The 21,667-nt window shown below is 48.7% G+C and overlaps 1 protein-coding gene across 1 annotated transcript in view; it reads right to left on the reverse strand.

Annotated features, from left to right (window-relative positions):
* Positions 1-21,667, reverse strand: part of LOC135056883 (EF-hand calcium-binding domain-containing protein 6-like) — a 197,959-nt gene that overhangs the window by 43,431 nt on the left and 132,861 nt on the right. The window contains exon 16 of the mRNA XM_063962626.1: positions 5,657-5,826. Coding sequence (XP_063818696.1) covers positions 5,657-5,826 — 170 coding nt within the window. The remainder of the gene's footprint in view (positions 1-5,656; positions 5,827-21,667) is intronic.

Raw genomic sequence — 21,667 nt, forward strand, 5'->3', positions numbered from 1 at the left:
AAACTATACATTCTATGGTGCGTCTGCCGTTCCATACTCTACATTTTATGTTGCGTCTGGCGCTCTAGACTATACATTCTATGGTGCGTCTGCTGCTCCATACTACACATTCTATGGGGCGTCTGCCTTTCCATACTATACATTCTATGGTGCGTCTGCCGTTCCATACTATACATTCTATGGTGTGTCTGCAGTTTCATACTGTACATTCTATGGGGCGTCTGCCGTTCCATACTATACATTCTATGGTGCGTCTGCCATTGCATACTATACATTCTATGGTGCGTCTGCCGTTACATAGTATACATTCCATGGTGCGTCTTCCGTTCCACACGATACATTCTATGGTGCGTCTAACGTTCCATACTATACATTCTATGGTGTGTCTGCCGTTCCATACTATACATTCTATGGTGTGTCTGCCGTTCCATACTATACATTCTATGGTGCGTCTGCCATTGCATACTATACATTCTATGGTGCATCTGCCGTTCCATACTATACATTTCATGGTGTGTCTGCCGTTCCATACTATACATTCTATGGTGCTTCTGCCGTTCCATACTATACATTCTATGGTGCGTCTGCCGTCCCATACATTACATTTTATAGTGTGTCTGCCATTCCATACTATACATTCTATGGTGTGTCTGCCATTCCATACTGTACATATTATGGTGTGTCTGCCGCTCCAGACTATACATTCTATGGTGTTTCTGCCGCTCCATACTATACATTCTATGGTGCGTCTGCTGTTCCATACATTACATTTTATGTTGCGTCTGCCGCTCCAGACTATACATTCTATGGTGTGTCTGCCGCTCCATACTATACATTTTATGTTGCGTCTGCCGTTCCATACTATACATTCTATGTTGCGTCTGCCGCTCCAGACTATACATTCTATGGTGCGTCTGCCGCTCCATACTATACATTCTATGGTGCGTCTGCTGTTCCATACTATACATTCTATGTTGCGTCTGCCGCTCCAGACTATACATTCTATGGTGCGTCTGCCGCTCCATACTATACATTCTATGGTGCGTCTGCTGTTCCATACTATACATTCTATGTTGCGTCTGCCGCTCCAGACTATACATTCTATGGTGCGTCTGCCGCTCCATACTATACATTTTATGTTGCGTCTGCCGTTCCATACTATACATTCTATGTTGCGTCTGCCGCTCCAGACTATACATTCTATGGTGTGTTTGCCGCTCCATACTATACATTCTATGGTGCGTATGCCGTTCCATACTATACATTCTATGCAATTTTTGTTACATTGGGTATATTTCCGGGATGCTTAAAGCACTGCCAGACTGTAATCAGAGGTGGAGCTAGGTGCCATGGTGCTCGGAGCAAAGGGTACATTTTGGCGCCTCCTCTCCTGTACTGAATTGGGGGCATGTTACATTTTAAGAGAAAAAGTATTAAAAAAATCCTAAATCCGTGACAGGGCCAGTTCTAGACCTTGTGGATCTCAGGGCGAAAGATTCCTTTGCGTGCCCCTCCTGTTCAAAATATGGACTGTGCACGCCTAAGGCACGCAACAAAAATATAGGTGTAGGGTTTCATGGGGAAGAGGTGTGGTCACAGAATAGTACCAATTCAGATTACACCGCACAGTATTGCCCATTTTTAACATTACACCACACAGTAGTACCCCTTATAAACTTCACCCACACAGTAGAGCCGCTGATACACGTTACATCACAATAGAGCCCCTTATACATGTTACATAGAAACATAGAATTTGACGGCAGATAAGAACCACTTGGCCCATCTAGTCTGTACCTTTTTTATCCTTCAGGTAATCTCAACCCTTTTTGAACCTTAATTCTTTGTAAGGATATTCATATGCCTATCCCAAGCATGTTTAAAATGCTCTGCAGTCTTAGCCTCTACCACCTCTGATGGAAGACTATTCCACTTGTCCACTACCCTTTCTGTAAAGTAATGTTCCCTTAAATTCCCCTGAACCTGCCTCCCTCCAGTTTCAGTGTATGTCCTCGAGTTCTAATACTCCTCTTCCTTTGAAGAATGTTTCCCTCCTGAACTTTGTTAAAAGTCTAGTGATGTGCACCGGACATTTTTAGGGTTTTGTGTTTTGGTTTTGGATTAGGTTCCGCGGCCGTGTTTTGGATTCGGACGCGTTTTGGCAAAACCTCCCTGAAATTTTTTTGTCGGATTCGGTTGTGTTCTTGATTTGGGTGTTTTTTACAAAAAATCCTCAAAAACAGCTTAAATCATAGAATTTGGGGGTCATTTTGATCCCACAGTATTATTAACCTCAATAACCATAATTTCCACTCATTTCCAGTCTATTCTGAACACCTCACACCTCACAATATTATTTTTAGTCCTAAAATTTGCACCAAGGTCGCTGAATGACTAAGCTAAGCGACCCAAGTGGCCAACACAAACACCTGGCCCATCTAGGAGTGGCACTGCAGTGTCAGACAGGATGGCACTTCAAAAAAATAGTCTCCAAACAGCACATGATGCAAAGAAAAAAAGAGATGGAATGAGGTAGCTGTGTGACTAAGCTAAGCGACCCAAGTGGCCGACACAAACACCTGGCCCATCTAGGAGTGGCACTGCAGTGTCAGACAGGATGGCAGATTAAAAAAATTGTCCCCAAACAGCACAAGATGCAAAGAAAAAAAGAGGCGCAATGAGGTAGCTGTGTGACTAAGCTAAGCAACCCAAGTGGCCGACACAAACACCTGGCCTATCTAGGAGTGGCACTGCAGTGTCAGACAGGATGGCAGATTAAAAAAATAGTCCCCAAACAGCACATGATGCAAATTAAAAAAAGAGGCGCAATGAAGTAGCTGTGTGACTAAGCTAAGCGACCCAAGTGGCCGACACAAACACCTGGCCCATCTAGGAGTGGCACTGCAGTGTCAGACAGGATGGTAGATTAAAAAAATAGTCCCCAAACAGCACATGATGCAAAGAAAAAAAGAGGCGCAATGAGGTAGCTGTGTGACTAAGCTAAGCAACCCAAGTGGCCGACACAAACACCTGGCCTATCTAGGAGTGGCACTGCAGTGTCAGACAGGATGGCAGATTAAAAAAATAGTCCCCAAACAGCACATGATGCAAAGAAAAAAAAGAGGCGCAATGAAGTAGCTGTGTGACTAAGCTAAGCGACCCAAGTGGCCGACACAAACACCTGGCCCATCTAGGAGTGGCACTGCAGTGTCAGACAGGATGGCAGATTAAAAAAATTGTCCCCAAACAGCACATGATGCAAAGAAAAAAAAAGGCGCAATGAGGTAGCTGTGTGAGTAAGCTAAGCGACCCAAGTGGCCGACACAAACACCTGGCCCATCTAGGAGTGGCACTGCAGTGTCAGGCAGGATGGCACTTTAAAAAGTAGTCCCCAAACAGCACATGATACAAAGAAAAATGAAAGAAAAAAGAGGTGCAAGATGGAATTGTCCTTGGGCCCTCCCACCCACCCTTATGTTGTATAAACAACAGGACATGCACACTTTAACAAACTCATCATTTCAGCGACAGGGTCTGCCACACAACTGTGACTCAAATGACTGGTTGGTTTGGGCCCCCACCAAAAAAGAAGCAATCAATCTCTCCTTGCACAAACTGGCTCTACAGAGGCAAGATGTCCACCTCCTCCTCATCGACCGATTCCTCACCCCTTTCACTGTGTACATCCCCGTCCTCACAGATTATTAATTCGTCCCCACTGGAATCTACCATCTCAGGTCCCTGTGTACTTTCTGGAGGCAATTGCTGGTGAATGTCTCCACGGAGGAATTGATTATAATTCATTTTGATGAACATCATCTTCTCCACATTTTTTGGAAGTAACCTCATACGCCGATTGCTGACAATTTGAGCGGCTGCACTAAACACTCTTTCGGAGTACACACTGGAGGGGGGGCAACTTAGGTAAAATAAAGCCAGTTTCTGCAAGGGCCTCCAAATTGCCTCTTTTTCCTGCCAGTATACGTACGGACTGTCTGACGTGCCTACTTGGATGCGGTCACTCATATAATCCTCCACCATTCTTTCAATGGTGACAGAATCATATGCAGTGACAGTAGACGACATGTCAGTAATCGTTGGCAGGCCCTTCAGTCCGGACCAGATATCAGCACTCGCTCCAGACTGCCCTGCATCACCGCCAGCGGGTGGGCTCGGAATTCTTAGCCTTTTCCTCGCACCCCCAGTTGCGGTAGAATGTGAAGGAGGAGCTGTTGACGGGTCACGTTCCGCTTGACTTGACAATTTTCTCACCAGCAGGTCTTTGAACCTCTGCAGACTTGTGTCTGCCGGAAAGAGAGATACAAAGTAGGTTTTAAATCTAGGATCGAGCACGGTGGCCAAAATGTAGTGCTCTGATTTCAACAGATTGACCACCCGTGAATCCTGGTTAAGCGAATTAAGGGCTCCATCCACAAGTCCCACATGCCTAGCGGAATCGCTCTGTTTTAGCTCCTCCTTCAATGTCTCCAGCTTCTTCTGCAAAAGCCTGATGAGGGGAATGACCTGACTCAGGCTGGCAGTGTCTGAACTGACTTCACGTGTGGCAAGTTCAAAGGGTTGCAGAACCTTGCACAACGTTGAAATCATTCTCCACTGCGCTTGAGTCAGGTGCATTCCCCCTCCTTTGCCTATATTGTAGAAAAAGAGGGAATCTGCCTGCCGCAATGTGTAAAAAGGGGTAATCTGCCTGCCGCAATGTGTAAAAAGGGGGAATCTGCCTGCCGCAATGTGTAACAAGGGCACGCTGTCTGCCGTAATGTGTAAAAAGGGGACGCTGTCTGCCGTTATGTGTAAAAAGGGCACGCTGTCTGCCGTTATGTGTAAAAAGGGCACGCTGTTTGCCGCCATGTTTAACAAGGACACGCTGTCTGCCGTTATGTGTAAAAAAGTGTACGCTGTCTGCCGCTATGTGTAACAAGGGCACGCTGTCTGCCGTTATGTGTAAAAAGGGCACGCTGTCTGCCGTTATGTGTAAAAAGGGGACGCTGTCTGCTGTAATGTGTAAAAAGTGGAATCTGTCCGCCCTAAGGTGTAAAAGGGTCTCTACCTGGTGTAGTGGTGCTACTGTGCGGCGTAATTTGAATAATGGAGACTACTGTTCACCATTTTATGAATTGGTATTATTTTGTGGCCACACCCCTTCCCCACGAAGCCACGCCACTATGTATTTTTGCGCGCGCCTATGGCGCGCACTGCCCCTGTTTTGCATGCAGGGGTGGGGCTCCGATGCCGTTTCTTGCACACAGTGCTAAAATGTCTAGTTACGGCACTGTTGCTAGGTATCCATTTCTCTGGCCCTGAGCAGGCCCCCCTCACCAGATCCTCTCCAGGGGTGAGGGGGTGGACGTGGATGGGATGGGGGGCCCAAAGCATTTTGTCACACCTGGGCCCACCGCTCGCTAGTTCCGCCACTGCACGGTGCACTGTCCTGCGGTGGTGGGGCAGTTGGGAGGCTCCTTTTACTTGTTGCTCTGCCTAGCAAGGTATGCAATGAGCCATGTGCGGAATACAAAGAACAATTGTTATTTTGTTGAGGTATGAAATGACAATCCATAGCTTTATTGATATGGGGCAGGTGACATTATCGTGACCTCGTATAATGGCATTCCTCACGATATGAATAGCACGGACATACCTGTTCTGCCCCTGAGCACATTTGGCGATTATCGTGTCACACTGGTGTTGGGTCAGAGCCGGGCTCAGGTCTTGCAGAATGTCCAGAAACTCTTCTACTGAGACACATCCAGAGTTCTGAGGGTCCAACTCTTTGAACTGGGCCTGAAGGTCTTTAGAAAAAAGCTGCAACTGAAAAAAATGACAGGTCACCCCTATTTTCCTTTTGTAGCAAAGCAACTGTCTGCAGTGAGAGCTCGCCTAAGATTTAAACAATATACAATGAAAATAATAATAATAATAATAATAAAAAAAAAAAATCTACATTAATACACCTCAAAGCCTGAGAGTGTAATGTCTGCTGGAAGAGCCAAGGTGACTGCTATGGGGCCCGCTAATGCTCATGTGCTTTGTGGCCCCAGATCAGCTCCTCTGAGCTTGTGTAGGGGCCACGTGCATGCAGTCTCACTTGGGCCCTCAGTTTTACACAGTATGACAGTACCCGCTATGCCCACTAGAGTTGCTGGGTTAATAGAGATGAAAGTAAAACACAGATGTTCGGCCCGCAATCATAGCCCCACCCGCTCCCCGATTTAGGCACCCCCCATCCCACAGCATTAGGTCACAATTCACGGGCCTGTGGGGAGGGGTGCAGAGCCAATATTCAGCCAAGCCAAACATTCAGTTGCCAGGACATTGAAATAAAACATTGGTACTACCGATGCTTTTTACATTTGTAACAAAACATTGTTGAGTCCTAGGAAATATCGGATTCTCATCATTGCAAGGTTATATATCAGCCAACAGAACCATCTGTCCGAGGAAACATCAAACGATTCCCATACAGTATATGGCTAAGGAATCTGGCAAAGGCAGCTAATACTCCAAATACAGGAGAAAATGTATGAATCAGTCGCTTATCAACTTGGTTCTGTTTTCACATTGGTTCTCCCAAAGCATCTCAAGGAGCACGACAATGGTCGACAGTTATCACATTCATTATTCTGTATAGCTGATATATTGGCATGATAAACTGTCGACAAACATTGCCTGGCGATTTCAGGGCCGGCAACAGAAATCTTGGGGCCCGGTACACTCATCATTTTGGGTCCCCTTATCCCTCCAAGGTAGGTACAGGCTAGTTGGCCATTGGCTTATTCACCCACCCTCCGTCTCTCTCCAGCCTCACTCCTCGCCTATATCGCTCCAGTCCTCCAGCCACATGATCGCCTTTCGCTCTACAGGACCATTCTTCTCACCCCCCTGTGTCTCTCAGCCTCCCCATTGTCCTGTGTCACTCAGCCTCCCCATTCCACTGTGTCTCCAAGCCCCCTATCACCTCGTGTCTCTTAGCCTCCCCTGTCTCTTAGCCCAGGGGCATATTCATGGGGAAGGGAAGATTCCTTCTATGACAGCTATATCTATCTATATATGTATAAAAATGGACGTACTGTATGTATGTATGTATGTATGTATGTATGTATGTATGTGTGTGTATGTATGTTCCAGCATAACTCTGAAATTCCTGGAGCAATTGACGCCAAACTTGGTACACATATGACTTACAATTTGTAAAAAAATACTGTGGGGGTAAGACACCCCTAGCACCCCTAGGGGTGGGGGGTGGGAAGAAGGTGACATGTAAAAATCCATAGTTTTCGGCATAACTCTGGAATGGCTGGTGCAATATACACAAAGGCACACATGGGTAGGGGAGCAATATACACAAAGGCACACATAGGTAGGGGCAGAGGCACACATGGGTAGGGGCACAGGCACCCACGGGTAGGGGCAGAGGCACAAATGGGTAGGGGCAGAGGCACCCACAGGTAAGGATAGAGGCACACACGGGTAAGGACAGAGGCACACATGGGTAGGTGCATAGGCATACGGGTAGGGGCAGAGGGTAGAGGCAGAGGCACCCATAGGTAACGATAGAGGCACCCACAGGTAGGGGCAGAGGCACCCATGGGTAGGTGCAGAGGCAGTGGCACACACGGGTGGGGGCAGAGGCAGCCACAGGTAAGGATTGAAGCACACACGGGTAGGGGCAGAGGCACACATGGGTAGGTGCATAGGCATACGAGTAGGAGCAGTGGCACCTACGGGTAAGGGCAGAGGCACACACGGGTGGGGGCACAGGCACACACATGTAAGGGCAGAGGCACCCATGGGTAGGGGCAGAGGTACACATGGATAGGGGCACAGGCACCCACGGGTAGGGGCAGAGGCACCCACAGGTAAGGATAGAGGCACACACGGGTAAGGACAGAGGCACACATGGGTAGGTGCATAGGCATACGGGTAGGGGCAGAGGGTAGAGGCAGAGGCACCCATAGGTAACGATAGAGGCACCCACAGGTAGGGGCAGAGGCACCCATGGGTAGGTGCAGAGGCAGTGGCACACACGGGTGGGGGCAGAGGCAGCCACAGGTAAAGATTGAAGCACACACGGGTAGGGGCAGAGGCACACATGGGTAGGTGCATAGGCATACGAGTAGGAGCAGTGGCACCTACGGGTAAGGGCAGAGGCACACACGGGTGGGGGCAGAGGCACACATGGGTAGCAGCATAGGAATACAGGTAGGGGCAGAGGCACCTACGGGTAAGGGCAGAGGCACAGTCAAGTGTGGGGAAGAGGCATACTTTAGTGTCGAAGCTAAGCAAGGAGAACTAGGGCCCTTTGGCATAGAGTCAGACTGCAAACCTTACATAAGTAACATACAGTGGGCGGAGCATGGTCTGTTGTCCCAGCATTTACAGCACTGAGCAGGGCAGCATCAGAGGTGGGACGGGGCAGAGAAGGAGGCAGATTATTCTCCTCAACTCCAGCATGTACAGCACTGAGCAGGGCAGCATCAGAGGCGGGACGGGGCAGAGATGGATGCAGATTATTCTCCTCAGCACCAGCATTTACAGCACTGAGCAGGGCAGCATCAGAGGCGGGACGGGGCAGAGAAGGAGGCGGATTATTCTCCTCAGCACCAGCAGTTACAGCACTGAGCAGGGCAGCATCAGATGCGGGATGGGGTAGAGAAGGAGGCGGATTATTCTCCTCAGCACCAGCATGTACAGCACTGAGCAGGGCAGCATCAGAGGCGGGACGGGGCAGAGATGGATGCAGATTATTCTCCTCAGCACCAGCATTTACAGCACTGAGCAGGGCAGCATCAGAGGCGGGACGGGGCAGAGAAGGAGGCGGATTATTCTCCTCAGCACCAGCAGTTACAGCACTGAGCAGGGCAGCATCAGAGGCGGGACAGGGCAGAGAAGGATGCAGATTATTCTCCTCAGCACCAGCAGTTACAGCACTGAGAAGGGCAGCATCAGAGGCGGGATGGGGCAGAGAAGGAGGCGGATTATTCTCCTCAGCACCAGCATGTACAGCACTGAGCAGGGCAGCATCAGAGGTGGGACAGGGCAGAGAAGGAGGCGGATTATTCTTCTCAGCACCAGCATGTACAGCACTGAGCAGGGCAGCATCAGAGGCGGGACGGGGCAGAGAAGGATGCAGATTATTCTCCTCAGCACCAGCAGTTACAGCACTGAGCAGGGCAGCATCAGAGGTGGGACGGGGCAGAGGAGGAGGCAGATTATTCTCAGCACCAGCAGTTACAGCACTGAGCAGGGCAGCATCAGAGGCGGGACGGGGCAGAGAAGGAGGCGGATTATTCTCCTCAGCACCAGCAGTTACAGCACTGAGCAGGGCAGCATCAAAGGCGGGACGGGGCAGAGAAGGAGGCGGATTATTCTCCTCAGCACCAGCAGTTACAGCACTGAGCAGGGCAGCATCAGAGGAGGGACGGGGCAGAGGAGGAGGCGGATTATTCTCCTCAGCACCAGCATGTACAGCACTGAGCAGGGCAGCATCAGAGGCGGGACGGGGCAGAGAAGGAGGCGGACTATTCTCCTCAGCTCCAACAGTTACAGTACTGAGCAGGGCAGCATCAGAGGTGGGATGGGGCAGAGAATGAGGCGGATTATTCTCCTCAGCACCAGCAGTTACAGCACTGAGCAGGGCAGCATCAGAGGCGGGACGGGACAGAGAAGGAGGCAGATTATTCTCCTCAGCACCAGCAGTTACAGCACTGAGCAGGGCAGCATCAGAGGCGGGACGGGGCAGAGAAGGAGGCGGACTATTCTCCTCAGCTCCAACAGTTACAGTACTGAGCAGGGCAGCATCAGAGGTGGGATGGGGCAGAGAATGAGGCGGATTATTCTCCTCAGCACCAGCAGTTACAGCACTGAGCAGGGAAGCATCAGAGGCGGGACGGGGCAGAGGAGGAGGCGGATTATTCTCCTCAGCTCCAGCAGTTACAGCACTGAGCAGGGCAGCATCAGAGGCGGGACAGGGCAGAGAAGGAGGCGGATTATTCTCCTCAGCACCAGCAGTTACAGCACTGAGCAGGACAGCATCAGAGGCGGGACGGGGCAGAGGAGGAGGCGGATTATTCTCCTCAGCACCAGCAGTTACAGCACTGAGCAGGGCAGCATCAGAGGCGGGACGGGGCAGAGGAGGAGGTGGATTATTCTCCTCAGCTCCAGCAGTTACAGCACTGAGCAGGGCAGCATCAGAGGCGGGACGGGGCAGAGAAGGAGGCGGATTATTCTCCTCAGCACCAGCAGTTACAGCACTGAGCAGGGCAGCATCAGAGGCGGGACGGGGCAGAGAAGGAGGCGGACTATTCTCCTCATCTCCAGCAGTTACAGCACTGAGCAGTGCTGCATCAGAGGAGGGACGGGGCAGAGAAGGAGGCGGATTATTCTCCTCAGCACCAGCAGTTACAGCACTGAGCAGTGCTGCATCAGAGGAGGGACAGGGCAGAGAAGGAGGCGGATTATTCTCCTCAGCGCCAGCAGTTACAGCACTGAGCAGGGCAGCATCAGAGGCGGGACGGGGCAGAGAAGGAGGCAGACTATTCTCCTCATCTCCTCAGTTACAGCACTGAGCAGGGCAGCATCAGAGGCGGGACGGGGCAGAGGAGGAGGCGGATTATTCTCCTCAGCTCCAGCAGTTACAGCACTGAGCAGGGCAGCATCAGAGGCGGGACAGGGCAGAGAAGGAGGCGGATTATTCTCCTCAGCACCAGCAGTTACAGCACTGAGCAGGGCAGCATCAGAGGCGGGACGGGGCAGAGAAGGAGGAGGATTATTCTCCTCAGCACCAGCATGTACAGCACTGAGCAGTGCAGCATCAGAGGCGGGACGGGGCAGAGAAGGAGGCGGATTATTCTCCTCAGCACCAGCAGTTACAGCACTGAGCAGGGCAGCATCAGAGGCGGGACGGGGCAGAGAAGGAGGCGGATTATTCTCCTCAGCACCAGCAGTTACAGCACTGAGCAGGGCAGCATCAGAGGCGGGACGGGGCAGAGAAGGAGGAGGATTATTCTCCTCAGCACCAGCATGTACAGCACTGAGCAGTGCAGCATCAGAGGCGGGACGGGGCAGAGAAGGAGGCGGATTATTCTCCTCAGCACCAGCAGTTACAGCACTGAGCAGGGCAGCATCAGAGGCGGGACGGGGCAGAGAAGGAGGCGGATTATTCTCCTCAGCACCAGCAGTTACAGCACTGAGCAGGGCAGCATCAGAGGCAGGACGGGGCAGAGAAGGAGGCGGACTATTCTCCTCATCTCCAGCAGTTACAGCACTGAGCAGTGCTGCATCAGAGGAGGGACGGGGCAGAGAAGGAGGCGGATTATTCTCCTCAGCGCCAGCAGTTACAGCACTGAGCAGGGCAGCATCAGAGGCAGGACGGGGCAGAGAAGGAGGCGGACTATTCTCCTCATCTCCAGCAGTTACAGCACTGAGCAGTGCTGCATCAGAGGAGGGACAGGGCAGAGAAGGAGGCAGATTATTCTCCTCAGCGCCAGCCTTTTGACTGCATCAATCCGGGGAAGCCCAGAGGTGCGGCCAGACAAAGAATTACACTATTCTTTAAATACCGTAGCGAAGCACAGGTATTCAGCTAGTATATATATATATATATATATATATATACACATACATACATACATACATACATACATACACACACTCACGTTACATAGAACACATACACACATAGTACACATACACACAGAATACAACACAGATACACACATACGGGATCATTCCGAGTTGATCGCTCGCTGCCGTTTTTTGCAGCAAAGCGAACAGGTTACTACTGCGCATGCATCCACAATGCGCGTACGCGTCGTATGGGTACAAAGCAAATCATTGCTGGGCGATGGATTTAATGAAGAATCCATTCGCACAGCCGTTCGCAAGAAGATTGACAGGAAGAAGGCGTTTATGGGTGTCAACTGAGCGTTTTCTGGGAGTGTTTGGAAAAACGCAAGCGTTTGCAGGGCGGGTGTCTGACGTCAATTCCGGGACCAAAATAACTGAAGTGATTGCAGCGGCTGAGTAAGTCCAGAGCTACTCAGAAACTGCACAAAATGTTTTTGCTGAGCTCGGCTGCACAGGCGTTCGCACACTTGCAAAGAAAAAATACACTCCCCCGTGGGCCGCGACTATGCGTTTTGCACGGCTGCTAAAAGTAGCTAGCGAGCAATCAACTCGGAATGACTCCCCTAGTACACATACATACAAACACACAAACTACTGGACTCTGCCCTGAGGAAAGAAAATGCTGCAGCAGGAAGACATTGGCGCCAGGTCTGGGCACTTAGCAGCTCAGCACTCAATAGATCCAGACTGAGGGGTACGGGTCGTCGGGTCGACACAACTTAGGTCGACAGTCATTAGGTCAACCACTGAAGGTCGACATGGGCATTAGGTCGACATGTACTAGGACGACAGGTGAAAAGGTCGACATGAGTTTTTGGACTTTTTTGGTGTAGTTTTCTTCATAAAGTGACGGGGAACCCCAATTAGTGCACGGTGTCCCCTTGCTTCACTCGCTATGCTTCGGCAATGTTCCTTGCTGCGCTCAGGACAGGTTACCGCTCCCAATCATACTCCACGTAGATCGTAAAGTATGAAAAAGTCAAAAAATGTTTACAAATTTGAAAAAAACCATGTCGACCTTTTGACCTGTCGACATAGTACATGTCGAACTAATGCCCGTGTCGACCTTCAGTGGTTGACTTAATAACTGTCGACCTAACGACCGTATCCCAGACTGAGGCAGCCAGCATAATCAATCTAAGATTTTTGATCCTGGCAAATTACTGCTTTGCCGCTATCAAATATCTTTGATTGATTATGCTGCCTGCCTCAGTCTGGATCTGCAGCATGTAGCATACTGTACATGAGGATCAGTTCCGGGCGATACAGTAAGTGGTTCTCTGCTACCCCTAATCCTTAACCCTAATTCCCCCCCTAGTGCCTAACCCTCCCCCTTTCCTCCACAGCCTAACTTAATCCTAATTCTCAGGCTGTTGACATGTCACGTGGCGACGTGAACCTGTTGACAGTTTGAGGATATCGACCTGGTGTCTGATGACAGGTTGAAATATTGACATAATTTCTGATGTGGTGTTGACATTCCTAACTTCTGACCGTATGCCAAATAAATATATATACTGTATACACACATACGGTAACCCCCTCTTAAAAATCCTGGAGCCCGTTCCTGCGATGTGCTGAGTGTGGTATCGGGGGTGCTGTGCGTGCGCAGCCTGCTGACTACACATGCACAGCAGGCATTTCGGAAGGTGGGAACCCTCCGGGACTAAACCCGCAATGTGTAGCAAATACGCTACAATGGGCTACCGTCATGTTCAGATGGCGGCAGTTACAGGGCTCAATCTCCAGTATGCTTTGCATTCCGGATATTAGTAAATCTGGCAGCATCTCATCCCATATAGAAACCAGATGCAGGCAGAAATCGAGGGATTGCAGCAGGTATCAAACATGCCTGCTCCGGTCCCTCCTACACACAATCATGGGATACTTAGTATTTGTAGCTAACCCCCGAAAACAGGTATTTGGGGGGAAATAGCTACAAATATTGTTTGATATACAGTATGGGCACCAAATCTCTATTGGTGTGAGGATTACACCCCCCCACCACCACCCCTACGTGCTGTTCACCTTTGTTTAAACCAATGGCCCATCCATTTCTATAATTTTAATGGGGTTCAACACAAGCGCATTGAAATAACAGTCAATATAATTTCATGGGCCATTGACATGAATGTAAACACGGAGACAGATTTTTTTTTTTGCGGACACTTAAGGCCACCTCCCCAGAACACCCATCCATTTACAGTTTCTGATATCATCTATCCCAATTGCAACTGCACCTTTGTGGCGCACCAGGTAACGCCTGCACCATTCCCTCCAACTGTACCTTCTTTTTATGGTCTGTACCGATTTTTGGCTCTCTAAACTTCCATTGAAAGCATAGGAAATGGGATGTGACCACACCCCCTTTACCCATGGACACTCCCCCTTTTCTAACTTGTACCGTTTTTTTGTGTGTTTTTTTTAAGCAATATTTTTATTGGAAAAATGTTGAATAAACCAATACAGACAAAAAGGAAGTGATGATACAGAGCATTTCCAAATAACGTACAGAATATCCCATGGGATACAAAAAGGGAAGTACATCAGCAGCACAAATGTCAACATTCATTTCTGTATAAAAGAGAAGATAGGAAACAGAAAAGGAAAAGGGAAGAAAAAGAAGGAAAAGAAAAGGAGAGAGAGAAGCAAAGAGGGGAGGAAGGGGGAGGGGGGAAGAGCACCATGAGAAATTTCAGAAACGAACTCGTGAAATGAGGGTAAAGAAAAACACGATCATCATACATAAACAGAGTAAAAAGTCGAATTTGTACCGATTTTTATGTGTACAATGTTGGAGGCTATGCTGCACTATTGGGGGTTTCAAATAGTCACTCAACTACATGAACCTTGTCGTTGTGGTTTGCAGCAGCTCTGAATGAGACCCTTACTAGGGGTGTTGAAGCTAGTACTATAGATCTTGTAACTTTTGGTGAGTTCCGGCACCTCCTTGCAGAGAAATGCAGTAGGTGCCAGTGTTCCGGCGTACAGGGTAAGTGTATCAGAGTGTGATTCTGCCTCTGCAGAAGTAAGAATTCCACTAGCGGTCTGACAATTCTACACCTTTGCTCCGGTTCTTCCTTACACAACAATCAGTGTCGGCGTTTCTGGCATCTTCTTCTCCAGTTTCTCTCCATAAAACGCACCTTAACCCTGCTCTCTCAAATAAAAGCTATTTAATGATTACAATCAAGGCTTTTCTATGCGAAGCTTCCCAGCTCCATTAGCTGATTCGTCAATGTCTTTCTTAGGACACTGCGCCCATTGTGGTGCTGATCTACCTCGTTATAAAGCAGCCAGCTCAGAGCAGACTAATTGCATTTTAACTGAGAAATGTCTCAGTGTCACAAGATAAAGCAATTTCTGTACCATTTTATTTACTGCCGATATGGGGGTTATTTCAAGGAAAATGAACACCTTTAACCTAGATTGGGCGATACACTGACTGTAGTAAAATACAGCTTTAGCTCAAACTGGTTTTTACTTAAACACTATGGATATAGGGGGTCATTCCGAGTTGATCGCTCGCTAGTTTTTAGCAGCCGTGCAAACGCTATGCCACCACCCACTGGGGAGTGTATTTTAGCTTAGCAGAAGTGTGAACGCTTGTGCAGCCGAGCTCTGCAAAAACAGTTTGTACAGTTTCTGAGTAGCTCTGAACCTACTCAGCGCTTGCGATCACTTCAGCCTATTCCTGTCCGGATTTGATGTCATACACCCGCCCTGCGAACGCCCAGCCACGCCTGCATTTTTTCAGCCACGCCTGCATTTTTTCAGACACGCCTGCGTTTTTTCAGACACTCCCTGAAAACGGTCGGTTGACACCCAGAAACGCCCCCTTCCTGTCAATCTTCTTGCGGCCGTCAGTGCAAAGGAAAACTTTGCTAGAACCTGAGCACAACCACAAAGAGCTTTCTACCCATACACATGCGTATATAAATGCTGTTTTTTCACCTGATCGCTGCGCTGCGAAAATCGTCAGCGAGTGATCAACTCGGAATGACCCCCTTAATGTGTACAGGCATTCCGCAAAGAGAAGTGATGTGTGACCTGGGGTGTATCTATGGGGCAGAGCACCGCTGGCAAAGTTGTGTCTCTTACTCACATAACACTACTCAGTAGTACCCCTTATACACGTTATGTTACACAGTAGTACCCCTAATACACATTACGCCACACAGTAGTACCCCTCATATATATAACACCACTCAGTAGTACCCATTATACACGTTATGCCACACAGTAGTCCCCCTTATACACATTATGCCACACAGTAGTACCCCTTATACACATTATGCCACACACTAGAGCCCCTTATACACATTACACCACTCAGTAGTACCCCTTATACACGTTATGCCACACTGTAGTACCCCTTATACATATGCCACACAGTAGTACCCCTTATACACATTACACCACTCAGTAGTACCCCTTATACACATTACACCACACTGTAGTACCCCTTATACATATTATGCCACACAGTAGTACCCCTTATACACATTACACCACTCAGTAGTACCCCTTATGCACATTATGCCACAAAGTAGTACCCCTTATACATGTTATGCCAAACACTGGAGCCCCTTATTCACATGACACTACCCAGTAGCTCAGCTGCTTTATATATATATACTGTGTGCCAGCGGAAAGGGCGGGCCCTGTGCTTGCCTCTCCCTCACCCCAGACTGGCCAGGAGCTGTGCAGGGACTGGAGAGCTCATGCGTGCCAGTACTGGTGTATATAGTGTAGAATCATTGTAGCCTGCCCATTACAGATATACAGCATCTTTATATACAGTATATATAAGGCTAATGCTGCTCCTAACTTCTATGGTGCACCATTGGCACACACCTACACACGCACACCTACACACACACACACACACACACACACGCACACACACACACACACACACACACACACCTGCCCAGCATGAAAGAGCCCCGGCTCCCAGCAGCAAGACTTCCAGAAACCCGCCAGCTCCTGTGTGAGTAACGACCATCCCCCTCAAGTCCTGCCCCCCTGGTTTCCGTCATTTTGATGGGCTTTTAACTAGAGATGAGCGGGTTCGGTTTCTCTGAATCCGAACCCGCCAGAACTTCATGGTTTTTTTCACGGGTCCGGCAAGACTCGGATCTTCCCGCCTTGCTCGGTTAACCCGAGCGCGCCCGAACGTCATCATGACGCTGTCGGATTCTCGCGAGGCTCGGATTCTATCGCGAGACTCGGATTCTATATAAGGAGCCGCGCGTCGCCGCCATTTTCACACGTGCATTGAGATTGATAGGGAGAGGACGTGGCTGGCGTCCTCTCCATTTAGATTATAAGAGACTGAGAGAGATTTACTGGAGCTGACTAGGAGGAGTACTGTTACTGTAGAAGTGTAGAGACTGAGTGGAGAGAGTTTACTAGTGAGGACAGTGCAGTTTACTTTATAATCCGTTCTCTGCCTGAAAAAAGCGATACACAGCACACAGTGACTCAGTCACATACCATATCTGTGTGCACTGCTCAGGCTCAGGCCAGTGTGCTGCATCATCTATTATCTATATATAATATTATATATATCTGTCTGACTGCTCAGCTCACACAGCTTATAATTGTGGGGGAGACTGGGGAGCACTACTGCAGTGCCAGTTATAGGTTATAGCAGGAGCCAGGAGTACATAATATATTATATAGTGAGTGACCACCAGACACACAGTGCAGTTTATTTAATATATCCGTTCTCTGCCTGAAAAAAGCGATACACACAGTGACTCAGTCAGTCACATACCATATCTGTGTGCACTGCTCAGGCTCAGGCCAGTGTGCTGCATCATCTATTATCTATATATAATATTATATATATCTGTCTGACTGCTCAGCTCACACAGCTTATAATTGTGGGGGAGACTGGGGAGCACTACTGCAGTGCCAGTTATAGGTTATAGCAGGAGCCAGGAGTACATAATATATTATATAGTGAGTGACCACCAGACACACAGTGCAGTTTATTTAATATATCCGTTCTCTGCCTGAAAAAAGCGATACACACAGTGACTCAGTCAGTCACATACCATATCTGTGTGCACTGCTCAGGCTCAGGCCAGTGTGCTGCATCATCTATATATATTATATATCTGTCTGACTGCTCAGCTCACACAGCTTATAATTGTGGGGGAGACTGGGGAGCACTACTGCAGTGCCAGTTATAGGTTATAGCAGGAGCCAGGAGTACATATTATATTAAAATTAAACAGTGCACACTTTTGCTGCAGGAGTGCCACTGCCAGTGTGACTGACCAGTGACCTGACCACACTGACCACCAGTATAGTTAGTAGTATACTTATATTGTGATTGCCTGAAAAAGTTAAACACTCGTCGTGTGACTTCACTTGTGTGTTTTTTTTTTTTTTATTCTATAAAAATAAAACTCATTCTGCTGACAGACAGTGTCCAGCAGGTCCGTCATTATATAATATATAATATATACCTGTCCGGCTGCAGTAGTGATATATATATATTTTTTATATCATTTATCATCCAGTCGCAGCAGACACAGTACGGTAGTTCACGGCTGTGGCTACCTCTGTGTCTCTGCACTCGGCAGGCAGTCCGTCCATAATTGTAATACCACCTAACCGTGGATTTTTTTCATTCTTCTTTATACATACATAGTTACATAGACATCTTCTCTTTATCAACCAGTCTATATTAGCTGCAGACACAGTACAGTACGGTAGTTCACGGCTGTGGCTACCTCTGTGTCTGCACTCGGCAGGCAGTCCGTCCATAATTGTATACCACCTAACCGTGGATTTTTTTCAGTCTTCTTTATACATACATAGTTACATAGACATCTTCTCTTTATCAACCAGTCTATATTAGCTGCAGACACAGTACAGTACGGTAGTTCACGGCTGTGGCTACCTCTGTGTCTGCAGTCGGCAGGCAGTCCATAATTGTATACTAGTATCCATCTCCATTGTTTACCTGAGGTGCCTTTTAGTTGTGCCTATTAAAATATGGAGAACAAAAATGTTGAGGTTCCAAAATTAGGGAAAGATCAAGATCCACTTCCACCTCGTGCTGAAGCTGCTGCCACTAGTCATGGCCGAGACGATGAAATGCCAGCAACGTCGTCTGCCAAGGCCGATGCCCAATGTCATAGTACAGAGCATGTCAAATCCAAAACACCAAATATCAGAAAAAAAAGGACTCCAAAACCTAAAATAAAATTGTCGGAGGAGAAGCGTAAACTTGCCAATATGCCATTTACCACACGGAGTGGCAAGGAACGGCTGAGGCCCTGGCCTATGTTCATGGCTAGTGGTTCAGCTTCACATGAGGATGGAAGCACTCAGCCTCTCGCTAGAAAAATGAAAAGACTCAAGCTGGCAAAAGCAGCACAGCAAAGAACTGTGCATTCTTCGAAATCCCAAATCCACAAGGAGAGTCCAATTGTGTCGGTTGCGATGCCTGACCTTCCCAACACTGGACGTGAAGAGCATGCGCCTTCCACCATTTGCACGCCCCCTGCAAGTGCTGGAAGGAGCACCCGCAGTCCAGTTCCTGATAGTCAGATTGAAGATGTCAGTGTTGAAGTACACCAGGATGAGGAGGATATGGGTGTTGCTGGCGCTGGGGAGGAAATTGACCAGGAGGATTCTGATGGTGAGGTGGTTTGTTTAAGTCAGGCACCCGGGGAGACACCTGTTGTCCGTGGGAGGAATATGGCCGTTGACATGCCAGGTGAAAATACCAAAAAAATCAGCTCTTCGGTGTGGAGGTATTTCACCAGAAATGCGGACAACAGGTGTCAAGCCGTGTGTTCCCTTTGTCAAGCTGTAATAAGTAGGGGTAAGGACGTTAACCACCTCGGAACATCCTCCCTTATACGTCACCTGCAGCGCATCCATAATAAGTCAGTGACAAGTTCAAAAACTTTGGGTGACAGCGGAAGCAGTCCACTGACCAGTAAATCCCTTCCTCTTGTAACCAAGCTCACGCAAACCACCCCACCAACTCCCTCAGTGTCAATTTCCTCCTTCCCCAGGAATGCCAATAGTCCTGCAGGCCATGTCACTGGCAATTCTGACGAGTCCTCTCCTGCCTGGGATTCCTCCGATGCATCCTTGCGTGTAACGCCTACTGCTGCTGGCGCTGCTGTTGTTGCCGCTGGGAGTCGATGGTCATCCCAGAGGGGAAGTCGTAAGCCCACTTGTACTACTTCCAGTAAGCAATTGACTGTTCAACAGTCCTTTGCGAGGAAGATGAAATATCACAGCAGTCATCCTACTGCAAAGCGGATAACTGAGGCCTTGACAACTATGTTGGTGTTAGACGTGCGTCCGGTATCCGCCGTTAGTTCACAGGGAACTAGACAATTTATTGAGGCAGTGTGCCCCCGTTACCAAATACCATCTAGGTTCCACTTCTCTAGGCAGGCGATACCGAGAATGTACACGGACGTCAGAAAAAGACTCACCAGTGTCCTAAAAAATGCAGTTGTACCCAATGTCCACTTAACCACGGACATGTGGACAAGTGGAGCAGGGCAGGGTCAGGACTATATGACTGTGACAGCCCACTGGGTAGATGTATGGACTCCCGCCGCAAGAACAGCAGCGGCGGCACCAGTAGCAGCATCTCGCAAACGCCAACTCTTTCCTAGGCAGGCTACGCTTTGTATCACCGCTTTCCAGAATACGCACACAGCTGAAAACCTCTTACGGCAACTGAGGAAGATCATCGCGGAATGGCTTACCCCAATTGGACTCTCCTGTGGATTTGTGGCATCGGACAACGCCAGCAATATTGTGTGTGCATTAAATATGGGCAAATTCCAGCACGTCCCATGTTTTGCACATACCTTGAATTTGGTGGTGCAGAATTTTTTAAAAAACGACAGGGGCGTGCAAGAGATGCTGTCGGTGGCCAGAAGAATTGCGGGACACTTTCGGCGTACAGGCACCACGTACAGAAGACTGGAGCACCACCAAAAACTACTGAACCTGCCCTGCCATCATCTGAAGCAAGAAGTGGTAACGAGGTGGAATTCAACCCTCTATATGCTTCAGAGGTTGGAGGAGCAGCAAAAGGCCATTCAAGCCTATACAATTGAGCACGATATAGGAGGTGGAATGCACCTGTCTCAAGTGCAGTGGAGAATGATTTCAACGTTGTGCAAGGTTCTGATGCCCTTTGAACTTGCCACACGTGAAGTCAGTTCAGACACTGCCAGCCTGAGTCAGGTCATTCCCCTCATCAGGCTTTTGCAGAAGAAGCTGGAGGCATTGAAGAAGGAGCTAAAAGGGAGCGATTCCGCTAGGCATGTGGGACTTGTGGATGCAGCCCTTAATTCGCTTAACAAGGATTCACGGGTGGTCAATCTGTTGAAATCAGAGCACTACATTTTGGCCACCGTGCTCGATCCTAGATTTAAAGCCTACCTTGGATCTCTCTTTCCGGCAGACACAAGTCTGCTGGGGTTGAAAGACCTGCTGGTGACAAAATTGTCAAGTCAAGCGGAACGCGACCTGTCAACATCTCCTCCTTCACATTCTCCCGCAACTGGGGGTGCGAGGAAAAGGCTCAGAATTCCGAGCCCACCCGCTGGCGGTGATGCAGGGCAGTCTGGAGCGACTGCTGATGCTGACATCTGGTCCGGACTGAAGGACCTGACAACGATTACGGACATGTCGTCTACTGTCACTGCATATGATTCTCTCAACATTGATAGAATGGTGGAGGATTATATGAGTGACCGCATCCAAGTAGGCACGTCACACAGTCCGTACTTATACTGGCAGGAAAAAGAGGCAATTTGGAGGCCCTTGCACAAACTGGCTTTATTCTACCTAAGTTGCCCTCCCACAAGTGTGTACTCCGAAAGAGTGTTTAGTGCCGCCGCTCACCTTGTCAGCAATCGGCGTACGAGGTTACATCCAGAAAATGTGGAGAAGATGATGTTCATTAAAATGAATTATAATCAATTCCTCCGCGGAGACATTGACCAGCAGCAATTGCCTCCAC

The sequence above is a fragment of the Pseudophryne corroboree genome, chromosome 3 (assembly GCF_028390025.1).
Source record: "Pseudophryne corroboree isolate aPseCor3 chromosome 3, aPseCor3.hap2, whole genome shotgun sequence".
NCBI classification, from domain to species: domain Eukaryota; kingdom Metazoa; phylum Chordata; class Amphibia; order Anura; family Myobatrachidae; genus Pseudophryne; species Pseudophryne corroboree.